General features: G+C 44.7%; 1 protein-coding gene across 1 annotated transcript; it reads left to right on the top strand.

The window, feature by feature from the left end:
- The first annotated feature begins 14,784 nt into the window (after positions 1-14,784).
- On the top strand, positions 14,785-15,447 carry LOC125534357. The gene has a single exon (XM_048697612.1). The coding sequence runs from the start codon at positions 14,861-14,863 to the stop codon at positions 15,197-15,199; it is 339 nt and encodes a 112-aa protein (XP_048553569.1). The 5' UTR covers positions 14,785-14,860; the 3' UTR covers positions 15,200-15,447.
- Positions 15,448-17,082: the final 1,635 nt, after the last annotated feature.

Genomic DNA, 17,082 nt, shown 5'->3' with positions numbered 1-17,082 from the left:
AGAATGCAGAGGAAGGAGAGGATGCAGAGGGAGATCATGATGCAGAGAATGCAATGGAAGGAGAGGATGCAGATGCAGACAATGCAGATAATGCAGTTGAAAACAATGATGGAGAAGAAGAGTTGAATGAAACTGACTCAGACTTTTATGATAGTGACTATGATTGTGAAGATGGAGATGATGATTTGTTTGCTCAGAATGTGGACAAATCATTGAATGACAACAATGAAGAAGAGGAAGAGATATTTGAGGAGGAAGATCCACTGGATGATGATGAGCTCAACCTGTCAAAAGATGAGTTGGAGAAGTTGAAATATACATTCAAAATATTCAATGTAGAAATGGATATGAGCAACCTAATCTTCAGGGTTGGGCAAGTATTTGGAGAAATGAAAGAGCTAAGGGAAGCAGTCACTACATACACAGTCAAAAACAGAGTGAAAATCATTAAAGCTAGAAATGAGGCAGAGAGATTCATTGGTGTGTGTCAACCTGATTGCCCTTGGAGGTTGAAAGCATCTAGAGACAATAGAACAGGAAGCATTGTCATCAGAGAGTACAATGGAGAGCACACCTGTCAGAAAACATGGGATTCCAAGTGCTTGACAGTGAAGTACCTGACTGAGATATTTATGGATGAGTTCAGAGACAACAAGAGTATGGACTTGGGTACATTTGGAAGGAAAGTTCAGCAGAAGTTCAAGCTTAATCCAGTGAGAATGAAGCTTGGCAGGGCCAGGAGTGTTGCACTTAAAATCATACATGGTGATGAGAAAGCACAATACAGCCAGTTGTGGGACTATGGACAAGAACTGAGGAGAAGTAATCCAGGGAGCAAATTCATTGTTTGCACAACCAAAGTGAAGGAAATAGGTGACATGCTTCCAAAAGATCACCTATCTTCACTATATTGGTCCTATGATGCTTGCAAGAGAGGTTTCCTGAGGGGGTGCAGGCCAATTCTATTTGTTGATGGCTGTCACCTGAAGAGCAAATACAAGGGTGTGCTGCTTACAGCTGTTGGGATTGATCCCAATGATTGCATATTTCCAATTGCAATGGGGATGGTGGAGGTGGAGTCAACTTACTCTTGGGAATGGTTTCTCACCACTTTGAAGAATGATTTGAACATCATTAACACCTCCCCTTTCACTATAATGAGTGACAAGAAAAAGGTGTGTTCCATTTGTCCAAACATACTGATGTTGCATATTTCCATATGGTATTGTTGTCTCACATGTTTATGAACTAATTTTGCAGGGTTTGATCAATGCTGTTGAGAAGATATGGCCAGATGCAGAACACAGATTTTGTGTTAGACATCTTTATCAAAACTTCCACCAGAAGTTCAAAGGAGAAATACTGAAGAATATGTTGTGGGCCATTGCTAGGTCAACTAATGTGGACAAGTGGACCTTGAATAGAGAGAAGCTGAGGGCACAGAACTTGGAGGCATATAATTGGTTGGATGGCAAGCCCCCCAACCAGTGGGTGAAAGCATACTTCAGAGATTTCCCCAAGTGTGACATCTTGCTGAACAACATGTCAGAGGTGTACAACAGGTAAACTTCAGTTAGTTCACTTTTGTAGCAAACAAGTTCAGTTATGTTTAACACAATCTTGCAGTGTCACTGAGTTCTGACAAAACTTTACTATGTCTCTCTTGCAGCTACATCTTGGATGCAAGAGAACTGTGTGTTATATCAATGCTAGAATGCATAACACATAAAATTACTGTGAGGCATGACAGAAAGTACAAAGAAGCTTCAGAAAAGTGGACTGGACTTATCTGCCCCAAGATTAGGAAGAAACTGGACAAGAATGCAGAGTACTCAGGTAACTGCTTTCCAACACATTCAGGACTTGGCATTTATGGTGTTGAATCAGGCAACAACAAGTATGTTGTGGATATTGAGGGACAGGAAAAGCTGGGAAAAGATGAATGGCATTCCCATCCACCCTCCAGTCTTCACAAAGAAAATGGGCAGGCCAGCAAAGAACAGGAGAAAGACACCAGAAGAGAAGAAGAAGAAAGATGGAACTGTTTACATCAACAAAAAAGGAGTGGCAATGCATTGCTCAGTGTGTGGTAGTGCTGACCACAACAAGAGAGGACATGCCAAGTTTATGAGGCAACAGGAAGCTCAATTAGAAAATGATGATGAAGTTGGAGATCCTTCAATTCTGCAGGTTAAATCAGTGATTTCAGTTAACTATTTTTCTTTGAATTAGGACTTTGAACATTGATTTCAGTTAACTGCATTTAAGTTCAGTTATGTTACTAACATGATTTTTTTTCTGACTACAGGATATTATGCCAACAAGAATTGATCCTAGGCTTGATCCTATGAATGACAGAAGCAGTATGGTCTACACCATAGGCCAGGAGGTGCACTTTTAATATTACTGTCTTTCTCTGAATTTGTACCTGCATTTCATTTTCTCATTTATATCTTCCTGACATTTTGTGATCCTGCATAGGAGAGGGCATATGTGAGCACTTGGAATCCTCTTGGGCCACTTCCTGAAGAGTCTGCTTTTGTGGTGCAAGCTAGGGATTCTATCCCTCCCAGAAGAACCACAACCACAGCCACAACAAGTGTGAGGGGAAGAGGAAGAGGAAGGAAGAAAGGAAAGACAGTGAGATCTGGCACTACAGAGAGAGGAGGATCTTCTGGGAGTAGAGCAATAGGCAGAGGAGTGGCTGGGAGGAGAGACAGGAGGGAAGCTAGCACTTATCCAGCATACAGGCTCATGTTTGGTGAAGATGGAGCAAGGGAGCCAATACCTGATCTCAATTTAACTGAAGAAATTCCAGTTTCTCAAAATGCACCTGGGGGTGACAGTTAGATGTCTGTTTAGTTCATAAATGAACTTCATGCTAAACTGTAGAAGTTCATGTCTGAACTTCATGGCAGCATTTTTGAGTGCAAGACATTTTTCATAATTTATATTTTGTGGCAATGACATTTAGAATTTTTTGGTGACAGACAATATACTTGAGTTGTTTCATAATGTCTGAACTCCTGAATTTTTTGCTAAATTTTATGCATTTGGTGAATGTATGAAGTAACTGAATATGGTGATGAAGCACATGTACTCCATTTTACTAAAATAACTGAATTTGGGTGAACTCCATTTATTGTGTGTGTGCTGGAGACGCCCAAAAATAAAAACAAAAAAATGTTTGGCCTGGGTCTCGAACCCAGGACCTATGGTTTAACAAGTAGGGTACAATGCCAGTGCGGTAAGAGTAGGAACTTGTTAGTGCTACATGGAGTAATCTACTTGTACTTCTCCATTTTCCTGAATTTTGCACCTCCACTTTTGCACTAACTGAATTTTGCACCTCCACTTTCCATGCCAGTGCGGATTTTTTTGAACTAACTGAATTTTGCACCTCCATCTACTTGTACTGCTCCATTTATTGTGTGCTGGAGATGCCCAAAATAAAAAAATAAAAAATGCTGGCCTGGGTCTCGAACCCAAGACCTGTGGTCAGAGAAGTAGAGTGCAATGCCAGTGCGGTAAGAGTAGGAACTTGTTAGTGCTAGATGCACAAAGTTACTTGTACTCTTCACAGAGACGCCCACTCCATTCTGGACGGTTCATGTTCCCACCCACCGCATCAATAAATCCACGCCCACCCACCGCTCCGCCCACCACTCACCACTCCGCTCCCCACTCACCACTCCCCACACACCGACCACGTCGCCTGCTCTCCCCACTCACCACCGCCGGCCACCGCCGCCATGGCGAACGTCGAGGGCTGGAAGCTCGCACTGGAGGATCTGGCCGACAACGACCAGTCCTTCTGCGCGCAGATTCGAGAAGTCTGCACCTGGTTCCCCACCCCAAAGATGATGCTCATGCATGCGCGCGGGTTGGCCAAGCAGCTGACGGACGGCGAGAAGGCCCGTGCCTTCCCCACAGGACTCACAGTGCTGCCGCCGTCCTTCCTCGTCTGGGCAATGCGTGAGGGTACGCTCAGCGTGGATCCGTACCAGCGAGCTAGGTGGTGGATGTACCGCTCCACCACCTCTCTGGCCCCGGTCCCCCTCGACGACGACCCTGCAAATGTCGTCAGCGTCGTGCTCGCGCTGCCTGCTCCAATCGACCCTGCGGACTACGCCTCTGACGATGACCTGACAGAGGCTGTTGTCATCAGTGACGACGACACGAATACGGACGAGGTTGTGCTCGTTGCGCCGGTCGCCAGAGAGGGTGGCAGAAACATGCCCATCGACGTCGAGCTCCTGCCGGACGTCGAGCTCCTGCCAGAAGAGGTGAAGGTTGAACAAGAAGAAGAGGTGAAGGAGCCAGAGCAAAACAAGAAGAAGGCGCCGCTGAAGAAAGAGGTGAAGAAGGTGCGCCGCTCCATCCGCCTGCAACAGCTGAAGAACTGAAGAAGATGCAGAAGAGGTGCAGAAGAGTAGTTAGGTATGCTGATCTATATGTTGGCATATAAGTTATCTATTTTGAGCAGTCCATGTTGAACTGTTGTATCTATGGCAATTTGGTGTTGAAGTGCTGTTGAACTGCATGTTCTCTGCCCATGTGTGTTTGCTGTTGAACTGTAGGTTGTCTGCTTATGTTGTGCCCATGTGCACACATCCTAAAATAGAATGTTACTAGGTGCTCACTTTGTGCCAAATATGCCAAGTTGTACTACCTGAAGATCCCTGGGCCCCTTCGAAATGGTTAACTTAACTGAAATTTGCACTGTTAAGTTAACTGAATTTTGCTTAAGTTAACTGAATTTTGCTTAAGTTAACTGAATTTTCATGTGAAATAAGAGAATCATTGATTTCAGTTAAGTAAACAAGCTACTGCTTTCATGTGAAATAAGAGAATTTTGCAACAGAATTTTTCAGTTAAGTAAAGTGGCCACTGATTTCATGTCAAATAAGAGAATTTTCAGTTAAGTACACAGAAATGAGTACAAGCCACAGATTTCATTTCAAGCCACTGATTCCAGTTTGAAATGTTTACAACACTGAACATAGATAATAGGTAGCCACTGATTTCATATAATCAGTACAAGTAGCAACTGATAACAAATAGTTTCACCTCTCAAATCATGCCAAATACTAAATTACCTAACTTACTACACAAAACCTCTTATCACTAGTGCTACAACACCATACAACAGTGCAGAGCAGCAGACCAAACAGGCTAACCAAATTTCCCTCCTATCCCTAGTTCTGATCTCCTTCTTGTGCTTCATGATCATGGCCTTCCTTTCTTCCTTCAGCCTCATAATTTCAGCATCCTTGTCAAACACAAATTTCTGAAGAGCCACATTCTCTTCAGCAAGTTTGCCAATCACCTGCCTAGGTCTCCCCTGCCATTCCTTGTCCACCCACTTCAGATAAGCACATGTATCATAACCCTGCAAAACAAACCAATTTGTTCAGTACAACAATTTGGTCACATCAACCTCTAACAACTACAGATAAACAACACACTTTTGTAAACAAAAGTTGGGCACTTGACTAACCTCACGAGGACAAACAAGAAATCTACGACCATAGTCATATCCATCAGAGCAAACTCTTCTCGCAGGTTTCAGTAAGTGGCAACAATGGTCACTTTTGTCAGTGCCATTGAAAGCAGCATCAGGAGAGGAAAGAGGTATACCCCAGTCAAATTCGGGTAGGTTTTTAGTCCCCTACCATGGCCATCAAATCAAATGTTAGCATCAGGAAGCTCAAATTCATGGGCATCCGAAGCAAATTGGCGAGGGGAATGGGGACACGCACCTTGCAGAAATCGACATCCATGTAGCGCACCTCTCCGGTGATTTTCGCCCAAGGCTCACCGTCCTTCGTCATGTCGGCACCGGCGAGGTCACATCCATTGAGCGGGAGAGGGTGGCTTGAGGACGACGACGCCCCTGCTCCACGGCGTCCTGCCTGCTGCTTCCCGCTCATCTCGACAGGGCGGCGGAGACGGCTGCCGGCGGAGAGGGCGGCCGACAGGGCGTCGGAGGGGAAGGCGGAGACGGCTGGCGGCGGAGAGGGCGACGGCAAAGGGGAGGAGCTAGGGATTTACGAATGGGGAATCGATGCAGAAAGAGAGGGCGAGGGGGCTTTTTGTAAAATACAGAGAGTGCAAGGGGGCTTTTGTAAAAGTAAGGCGTGTGCCAAAATCCAGCGTGGCATGCCAAATGTCGCGTCCACAGCTGCTTTGTATGAATTTGTTACAGCAGTCAAGTTGGAGGACTAGTTTTGTGGGGTTTTTTAGTTTGTGTATGAAACTGTTCCCACCCCTGCAAGTTTATGTACCAATAGTGGTATTAACTCCTGTTCACATCCTGCAAACTGGTTCTCTCAATGGCCTGCCAAAGTTTTTACCATGGTCAGGGGCGTGGAGATTTTTCTTTTGATGCTTCTCTTGGTCTCAGATTTTGACCTGTGGACGTTGTTGACCATTGTACTATTGAAAAAAACACATTTGGACGAACAACGTTTTAAGGTTTTGTTCCTTTTTTCTACACCCTCTTTTCCAAAATATAAGGCACTGGTTGACTTTTCTGGTCTTTGTCGTTGCATAACCTTGATTATGATTTATATGTATCATATGTCTATAAAATTATTATACGGATATATAAAAAAAATGCAAGACAAATACGACTATGCACCCCGCAAAAAAACTATACTATCTATGAATGTTCAATCCATATACTTCGATATATATTAGTGGCCAAAGCTATGCGTCAAAATACCTTGCAAAGCTGAGTGTGCCTTATATTTTGTTATGGAGGAAGTACCTTATAATGACGTTGTTAACACGCTGGTTCGCCTAACTTTGTAAACAGATTTGTTTCATGGGGCAACCAACACCTTCCATAACATGTTAGCCAAAAATAAATATTGCTTTCAGCCTCAAAATCATAAATTCTATTCGGTAAAAGAAAATCATAAATCCCATTACAAAGTTTTTTGTGATAGTCATATTGTAACGGTGCTCAATACGGTGACCATGGCTTGTTGATGGTGTTCCTAATAAATTGATGCCAGTAAAAATTTGTACTACACTGGTAATGTGTTGGTCTTCCCGGCTAACGCTATGAGTGGATCCGCGCCGACCCACACGGCCGGGGCCAAAACAAAGACCGACGTGTAGGTCACCGTCAATGTCTACGACCAAGACTACCCCACGAGCGCTGGATTCCAGACCAGCGGCCGAAAAAGCAAACCGCATCGCCAGGCCTTTCAACTCCTTCAATTCGTCGAGTTTAGAGTCCTTGAGCACCTTCTTCAAGACCTCGTGCTCCTCTTCCTCCATGGCTATAGGTGGACATGTTGGTGGGCACGGTGATGTCGAGGGTGCACGCGCGCATGAGGTGGCCTATGAGCACGCGCGACATGTGGTGGGCTAGGAGAACACGCGGCATGGGAAGCAAAGAATGACTCCACCGCATGACGTGATCATCCCGGAAGCAATTATCCCATATTGGTGACTCAATGGTGTACCTCAGGTCCTAGAGTATGTCTAGAGGGAGAAGGGCTTGTCGGCGGTAGATCCCGAGAAGACGAACGTGTACGCTGGCTGGGATGGTTGGACTGGCACTCACTCGGGGTTGAGGTGCCACCCATCCGGCAGGTGCAAGTCACCCCAAGGCAGCGGGTCACCCACATCCCAGTACCATCGGCACGTCGCACGCCGACAAAAACAAGAGGGTGCTCTGATGAGTATAACTATCATGGTATTAAAAAGTGCCCGGTCCAATTAAATGAGTGCGCACGTATGATTGTGTAAGGTTTCGGCAATGGAAAATGAAGGTTTCCGTGTCATTATGACGATACAACGATACAAGAACACTATGGGGGTGTGACTTTTATGATATAGATTACAAATGCTCGTTCATTATTGTTGTTTCCTCTTAATTGAGTTTAACCACACCAAGTGTTGGCGCCTAGACACACACAAAAGAAGAGAGAGAGAGAGAGAGGTCAGGAGTGGCGGCGAAAATAGGGTGGTGCTCCGATTGGTACAACCCTCAAGGTATAAAAAGGTGCCCGGTCAAATTAAAAGAGTGCACACATACAATTATGTAAGGTTTGGGCAATGGGAACTGAAGGTCCCCATGTCATTATGACGATACCACGATACAAGAAAACAAATGAGGGTGTGACTTGCATGTTTTAAATTACAATTGTCTGTTCATTATTGTTGTTTACTCTTAAGTGAGCTTAAGAACGTCAACTGTTATCGCCTAGACAGACACAAAAGAAGAGAGAGAGAGAGAGGAGAGAGAGAGGGGGGTGAGTGAGAGAGAGGGAGAGGGAGAGAGAGAGTGAGTGAGTGAGAGAGAGGTCGGGAGTATAAGGATGGTCGGGACGACGGTGGACCGTCGAAGGGAACTGCTCGATCAGGGTGGTACGTTGAGGGTGTATAATATTAGAGGTATAAAAGGTGCCCGGTCCAGTAAAGAGAGTGCACATATACAATGTGCAAGGTTTGGGTAATGAAAAATGGAAGTTCTTGTGTCATTATGACGATACAAGGATACTGACCACCATGGGGGTGTATAAGTTTCATCTTTCATTCATAATTGTTGTGTCCTCTTATGACAACTCTACAAATATATAGGAGTGGGTGTAGCCACATGTAAGTGTTGGTTCTAACATTGCATTCTGATCCTTCTATCCCTGGAGCAACACAGAGAGAGAGAGAGACGCACACACAAACACACACAAGAAGAGAGAGAGAGAGAAAGGGAGAGAGAGAGAGAGAGTTAAGGATGGTCGGGGGGGGCGGTGGACCATCAAAGGGAGCTACTCGACCAGGGTGGTGTGCAGATGGGGTATAATGTTAAAGGTATAAAAGGTGCCCGGTCCAATAAAGAGAGTGCACACATACAATGTGCAAGGTTTGAGCAATGGAAAATCAAAGTTCTTGTGTCGTTATGATGATATAAGGATATTAGACCACCACGAGGGGTATACGTTTCATGTTTCATTCAGAATGTTTGTTCATAATTGTTGTGTCCTCTTATGCTAACTCTACAAATATATACGAGTGGGTGTAACCACATGTAAGTGTTGTTGGGAAACGTAGTAATTTCAAAATTTTCCTACGCACACACAAGATCATGGTGATGCATAGCAACGAGAGGGGAGAGTGTTGTCTACGTACCCTCGTAGACCGTTCGCGGAAGCGTTATATCAACGCGGTTGATGTAGTCGTACGTCTTCACGTCCGACCGATCCAAGTACCGAAAGCACGGCACCTTCGAGTTCTGCACACGTTCGGCTCGGTGACGTCCTCGCCTTCTCGATCCAGCAAGAGGGGCGAAGTAGTAGATGAGTTCCGGCAGCACGACGGCGTGGTGACGGTGTTGGTGAAGAACAATCTCCGCAGGGCTTCGCCTAAGCACTACGAAAACTATGACAGAGGATAAACTAGAGGAGACAGGGTTGCCGGCACACGGCTTGGTGCTTCTTGATGTGTCTTTGGTGCTAGCCCTGCCCCTCTATTTATATGTTGAGCCCTGGGGTCGAAACTTGGAGTAAAAGCCTCCACAAAGTCGGTTTCACCCGAAAGGCAAGAGTCCTTCTCGGACTCCAGGGCCAGACGCCAGGGACCCTGGCGTCTGGCCCCTGGACTCCGCAAAACTTCCTTTTGCGCTTTCCAAAAACCTTGTGGGCTTTCCCCTTTGGCCCAAATAAAGTGTTCTCGTACCCAAACATTTCGGGAAACATCCGGAACCCCTTCCGGTGATTTCCAAAACCCTTCCGGTGACCAAACACTATTATCATATATATCAAACTTTATCTCCGGACCATTCCGGAGTTCCTCGTCATGTCCGTGATCTCATCTCGGACTCCGAACAACATCCGGTCACCAACATACATAACTCATAGTACTATATCGTCAACGAACGTTTAAGCGTGCGGACCCTACGGGTTCGAGAACTATGTAGACATGACCGAGACACATCTCATGTCAATAACCAATAGCGGGACCTGGATGCCCATATTGGCTCCTACATATTCTACGAAGATCTTTATCGGTCAGACCGCATAACAACATACGTTGTTCTCTTTTTCATCGGTATGTTACTTGCCCGAGATTCGATCGTCGGTATCCAATACCTAGTTCAATCTCGTTACCGGCAAGTCTCTTTACTCGTTCCGTAATACATCATCTCACAGCTAACATATTAGTTGTAATGCTTGCAAGGCTTATGTGATGTGTATTACCGAGAGGGCCCAGAGATACCTCTCCGATAATCGGATTGACAAATCCTAATCTCGAAATACGCCAACCCAACATATACCTTTGGAGACACCTGTAATGCTCCTTTATAATCCCCCAGTTACGTTGTGACGTTTGGTAGCACCCAAAGTGTTCCTCCGGCAAACGGGAGTTGCATAATCTCATAGTCATAGGAACATGTATAAGTCATGAAGAAAGCAATAGCAACATACTAAACGATCGGGTGCTAAGCTAATGGAATGGGTCATGTCAATCAGATCATTCAACTAATGATGTGATCTCGTTAATCAAATAACAACTCTTTTGTCCATGGTTAGGAAACATAACCATCTTTGATTAACGAGCTACTCAAGTAGAGGCATACTAGTAACACTCTGTTTGTCTATGTATTCACACATGTATTATGTTTCCGGTTAATACAATTCTAGCATGAAAAATAAACATTTATCATGATATAAGGAAATAAATAATAACTTTATTATTACCTCTAGGGCATATTTCCTTCAAGTGTTGGTTCCAACATTATATTCCCATCCTTCTATCCCTGGACCAACACACACACACACACATGAAAACAGAGAGTGGTCGGGAGTAAAAGGATGGTCAGAGTGTCGGTGGACTGTCAAAGGGAGCTGCTCGACCAGAGTGGTGCGCCGAGGGGGTATAATGTTCGAGGTATAAAAGGTGCCTGGTCCAATAAAGAGAGTGCACACATATGATACGCAAGGTTAGGGCAATGGAAAATGAAAGTTCCCGTGCAATTATGATGATACAAGGATACTAGCCCACCATGAGGTGTATAAGCTTCATGTTTCATTCAGAATATTTGTTTATAATTGTTGTGTCCTCTTATGCCAACTCTACAAATTTATATTTCGAGTTGGTTTAACCACATGTCAAGTGTTGGTGTAACATTACATTGTAATCCGTCTCTCCCTGGAACAACACACACACACACACTCATGCATACACACACACACAAGAAGAGAGAGAGAGAGAGAGAGAGAGAGAGAGAGAGAGGTCGGGAGTATAAGGATGGTCGGAGTTGCCGGTGGACCGTCAAAGGGAGCTACTCGACCAGGGTGGTGCGCCGAGGGGATATATTGTTCGATGTATAAAAGGTGCCCGATCCAATAAAGAGAGTGCACACATACGATGTTCAAGGTTTGGCAATGGAAAATGAAAGTTCCCGTTTCATTATAATGATACAAGGATGTTTGTTTATAATTGTTGTGTCCTCTTATCCCAACTCTGCAAATTTGTATTTTGAGTTGGTTTAACCACATGTCAAGTGTTGGTGCAACATTACATTCTAATCCGTCTCTCCCTAGAGCAACACACACACACACGGTAGTGGAAAGAAACAACCCCTACAATCAATGGTCAATGACGCGCTGCTCTGATCGCTGTCTGATCCAGTGTTTTGTCAGACGGGAAAGTAAATTAAAGCATTTTTACTTTTGCACCGCGTGCAGCGCTATACCGTATCCAAAAAATACTCAACTTGGGCATCAAATTCCTAATCTCTGCATAGACTTGTGGAAAGGTAGCACCGTAACTTGTATTGCTTGTCGGCACGTTCACACATGCAATGTCAGGTTTCCTAAAGTGCCATATTGGTCAAAACTATCCATCAACCATGCGAAAATAGACATTACAATTATCGTTGAGCCATTTTGTTTAGCGGCTAAAACACACTGTTTTATTTTTCATATTGAATTATGCTGCTCAGCTTTTCTTCAGAGAATGACTCCTTCCTTTTTACGAAAACAAAATTACGCTGTGCATCCTATACTTGAGATACGTTTTTTTACTCTTAAGAAGATTCACGATTCACTGTTTTTTTTTAAGAAATATTGCATGAACATCATGCCATAACAAGTATCATTGGGCTTTTTAGTGCAAACAATATTCTCTAGAGGTGGGAATATTTGCTATATATACCATTAACGTGTTCTACAAACTTTTGCTTGTTTTCTGAGGTTCAAAATCAGAACTAGTTTACAACACTGAACATCATTTGGACTAGTTTTCTAAGGTTCAAACACAGGAACCTTCAAGCACTTGTATTGTTTGCTCATCACGTAGGCACCTTCAAGCATATGGAACTGTTCATGGGCTAAGAACTTTTGCACGTGGGCCGAGGACTGTGCATCAGTAAGATGGCAGCCTAGCACTGCGCCTAGTGGGCTAACAAGAGGGGACCATGTACCACTTTGCCCTATATGAGGAAATAAGAGTGAAGCACCTAAAATGCAAGAATTATAAAAAGGGAAAGTTGCTGGACCGTATCCCAAAGCAAACATGTGGCCTTGATTACAACCTCTAGAGAGAAACACAATAGCCATGCTTTTCCTTAGTAATATATAAGATTATTCTACACCCTTAGTAATGCTATATACAAAATCTAGTAAAACAATGTACAAAATGTAGTAATTTTGAAAATGTTTTTTTTACTATCCAAATTTGTAATTTACTACATTTTCAAAAAATTACTATATTTTATATATTGCGTTACTACAATTTGTATGTATCGCCCCAGTAACAATACATACAAATTGTAGTAACGCAATATATAAAATATAGTAACTTTTCTGAAAATGTAGTAAATTACAAATTTGGATAGTAAAAAATATTTTCAAAATTACTCTTATTCTACACCCCAATAACGATACATACAAATTGTAGTAATGCAATATATAAAATATAGTAATTTATCTGAAAATATAGTAAATTACAAATTTGGATAGTAAAAAAACTATTTTCAAAATTACTACATTTTGTACATTGTTTTACTAGATTTTGTATATAGCATTACTAGGGTGTAGAATAAGCTATTCTACACTCACGCTTAGAATAGCGGTATCCTATATATGTATTCTAGCTTGTTAATTTAACCTAAGCTGTGTTGGTAACCAATGCACGCATGCAACCACACGTGCTTCCTCTCAGCGAAAAGCAGCGTTAATATCTCAGTTTTTTTTGCAGGTAAATATCTCAGTTAAACACACACACAACTTCCCTAGATTTGTTATCTATACAAAATCCAACGGCTCACACCGTTCTAAAGAAGCACACAATCCGTGTGATTCGGCCTGATTGGTCGACTTGATAGCGCTGCGTGACGCGGTACTCTGTTCTCCGGCCGGCCATGTGCACAAGAAGCAAAATATTTAACCCTGCAAGCCCTTCAATGAGCACAAGAAGCAAAAGAAGGCTTAGTGTGTGATTCTCACATGTTTTTCGTTAATGTCATGGTTACTTTTGGAGGCTTTTTTGTGCTACTAATGTGATGTACTTGTGGACTTGACCTTATATGTGAAATAGTATGCGGTGAACTAGTACTGATTTATGTGGTGAATGTGAACCTAAATGTGATGTATGTGTGAACATGGATGTTTCTGGTAGTTGTTCATGTTGTGATGCATATTGTGTGTGTGTGTGTGTGTGTGTGAGAGAGAGAGAGAGAGAGATCTAGGATGAAATTACGGGGGAGGTTTTGCCCAATTTTCATTTTTGAATTAAAATCAAAGGACAACTTTTTGGATTGAAATCAGTTCATTGACCAAATTATGGGGTCTTAATTGGTCATTTAACATGACCAAATATGTAACATAACTGTAGATATTGTCATGTACAAATTTTTAGTCACCTTATGCATCAAGGGTAAAAAGGTCTTTTCATGTCTGTCTTTAACACCGTTGGTGAACACAATGCACTAGAGTGTCATATTAAAAAAAAATTAAGACTAGTAGCTGTCAAACATGGAAGAAAATTTTCTCCAGAGCCAAATAAAAAACCACATTTTAAAACAGTGTCAGATAAGAAATTTGCTCCGAATTAAATGAACGGGCCAAGATGGGCCGAGCTGAAGAAGAACACGTATTTTGTTTTCTCTCATCTGGCCTTGCTGCAGCTCCGCCGGTGTCCATCGTAGGCCATCGGTCCATGGCTGCGTCCTTGACATCCGGTGCCGCCGCCGACATTCGGGAAACCATCCCCGCCACGGCTCTGTTCTCCTGCCACCTTGAACCGGACGACCAGTGTTCTCGCCTCCGTTGCTGGAGTTTGCCGCCTCGGCCAGCACGTCGAGCACCACTGCCATCCTCGACAGCTCCGGCGTCCAGCGTGCTGCTTCCTCTTTATGCGCGTTTGAGCTCCGCCGCGAAGCGCGCTCCGGGACAGCCTCGGCTCCAGCACTGCAAGACGCGAGTCGACGCAGCGCATCCCCGAACACGAGAGCGTGGGTCGTACAGTTATCCTCTGACGGGATAAAATAAATAAATGGGACGATCCAAAGCAATGTGCAGAGATTTTGTAATCATGCACAGTAGAATATCACTAACTCCAAGAATATACAGTACTATATAATTAGAAATGAGGAATATAATTAGATCCAGATCGAAGCATGAGGAATATGTCAGGTGGCGATTGATAGCCCACGTGATCAAGCATGGTAGCCACGTGATGTCTAGTCGAGTCCAGCTAGGACTCCAAATGCCCACGCCTTATCTAGCTAGCTCTATAAAAGCCCCGGCAGACCTCCACACCAAAACAACCCACAGCAGGCATAAGCAGTGAGTGAGTGAGTGCATCGACCTTCCGTCAGCTATAACTTTGCATCGATCTGGTCATGGCAGCAGCAATGCTCCCGAGGCTCGTTGCCGTGACGGCGCTCGTCGCGCTGATGTGCGCCGTCGCTGCCGCCCAGAAGGTACCTGCCGTCGGCGGTGCGCCGACGTGCGGCGTTGTCGATCAGAACGTCGTGAATGCGTGCTACGAGAGCTGTGGAAGAGGTATGAAAATTGCCACTGCCGACAGGATTATTTCGACGGGTACGATCAAGGTTCAAGTGGACTGCTGCGTAGCCTTTGGAGGCCACTCGTGCATGTGCGAGATGAAGAAGAAGTGGAAGGCTCAGGGCAAAACTGCCCAGAATAATGTGCAGTGCGTCAGGGAAAAGGCCTGCTAGTGAGCACGCGCGGGAGGTCTCTTCGTGCATGCAAGACCTCTAGTTCGTTTGATGTGTGTGCTTCTTGCATGTTAATTTCAAGCGGTCGATGTCCACCTGTTCCTTGCTTGCTTTTATTTGCTTGTGTGTGTGTGTGTGTGTCGTGTGAGTGTGTTCTGTTTTTCTACGTGTGAGAGCATTGGTCGGTCAGTTGAGTCTTTTTAGTTTGTACCAATCAGAAATAAATGTGGGCGGAAGTTCTTGTGTCATCCTGTTTTGTTGTATATTATTCCATGCACCCCAATACATATTATAGTACGTCACAAGATTAGTACATGCACCGCAAGATTCAGGATAGCTTATACGTGCCCTGCCTCTGTCGACATGGGTCGAGTGGCCAAAGAAAACTTCGATCTTCATGCTGTCTGCAACTTCCGCCTAGTTCCAACTTGACAGGAATTTAACGCAGCGCTAGCTCATAATCCAAGCAGTGCTGGTTGCGACGTCAGACTGGCCCGCTGGCGAGTGCGGCCGGCCGGCTCAGGCCGCGCTGCGAGCCGTTCGTGCAGCAAACCTCCGTTGCACGCGTGGGCGGCGACCATGGCCCTCGTGTGCGCCACCTTATCTTGGGGATGCAATGTTGGCCGGCCTGCCTGCCCTACAAGACGCCGGTCGGTGCGCAGACCACCTACGCCTACGTTGGTCGTCCGTGAGCCAAATTTTGACCGGAGGCTGAACAGCTGGTGCAGTCGATAAATTACCATAGACGAGCAATGCTACATTTACGTAAATAATTGTATGTGCCACCGTCCACACCACCCACGGAATCGCCGTGGCGTCGTGCGGGGTCTGCGAGGAAAGCTACCTGCGGGCCGGTCAAACGCGAGTGGGTCGCTGCGTGCTACCCACGAGGCCGTCTTCCTCTGCCCGCGCGCCGGCGCTGCGCTTCCACTACGCCAGCGACGACGGTGAAGGCGGCTCAGGAGCCACCTAACACCGTGTGTCACGACGTCTGGAGCTAGCTTGCCGAGTTGGACGGCCTATTCATGTCCTCATTGGGCCGGAAGATTTTGTGTTCTGCAGAAGTGCAGAGCCGGTAGCTAGGTAAACACGCTTTCAAGTTCAGGTACCGCCACTTGTAGTGGTAGCTTAGCTACTACAGTCATCATCGCATCCAGAAACACACATTTGCTTTTTGGGAGGTCATCCGAACAAACACAAAATGAAAGGAACACAAGTGACCCAAAGAGACGAGAAACAATCAAAGATTTTATTTGCCCTGATACAACAAATTAACGTACAATCAGGCTGCTACCACCCGCAGCAAGGGGAGAAGGAGATGCAACCCCATCTCCCTTATCTACGAACACAAGGGAGATCACAAGTGTTGGAGTTAAACACGACCACGTCCGTGTCCTTGCCGTGCACGTATATGTGTGTGTCCGTGTAGGATCCTAAACAAGCACCGAGTAGGATTACTAGTTTGCAGAGGTTAGATAGTATCTATATCTATATCTATACCTACTATTAAAGGGAATATGTACTCTTGGTTTGGTTCCGCTTTGTTTCGTCCCGTTTTAACTATTTTTATGTATGCTACTTCTTAATTGGAAATCGAGACATTATTTTGTTGTTGAGGGAAATTGGAAACCGAGATGTTCTATTTGTAAAAGAAAGGAAAAACTAACCAAAGCGGCCGGCTGGCCCATATCTCTAATTTCTATATGTCTGCAGTGTGCTGGGCCAAGTATTGCCTGCGTCGGCTGGCTGAGCTGCTGCTGGCTCACACTCCAGCCTAGAGCGAGCCAAAAAGAATTGGTGCTCGAGCGGGAGTCGAACTCGCAACACAGCACAAATACACAAATCTTTTTTACCTGATCCACCGTACTAAGGATGGTAGAGCC

The sequence above is a fragment of the Triticum urartu genome, chromosome 2, assembly GCF_003073215.2.
Source record: "Triticum urartu cultivar G1812 chromosome 2, Tu2.1, whole genome shotgun sequence".
Classification (NCBI taxonomy): domain Eukaryota; kingdom Viridiplantae; phylum Streptophyta; class Magnoliopsida; order Poales; family Poaceae; genus Triticum; species Triticum urartu.
Note: the sequence above shows the minus strand (reverse complement) of the source record. Positions and strands in the feature narration are given on the sequence as shown.

Bases quoted from the DNA above. Each gene is read 5' to 3' on its own strand.
- LOC125534357 (XM_048697612.1), top strand. From the start codon at position 14,861: ATGGCAGCAGCAATGCTCCCGAGGCTCGTTGCCGTGACGGCGCTCGTC.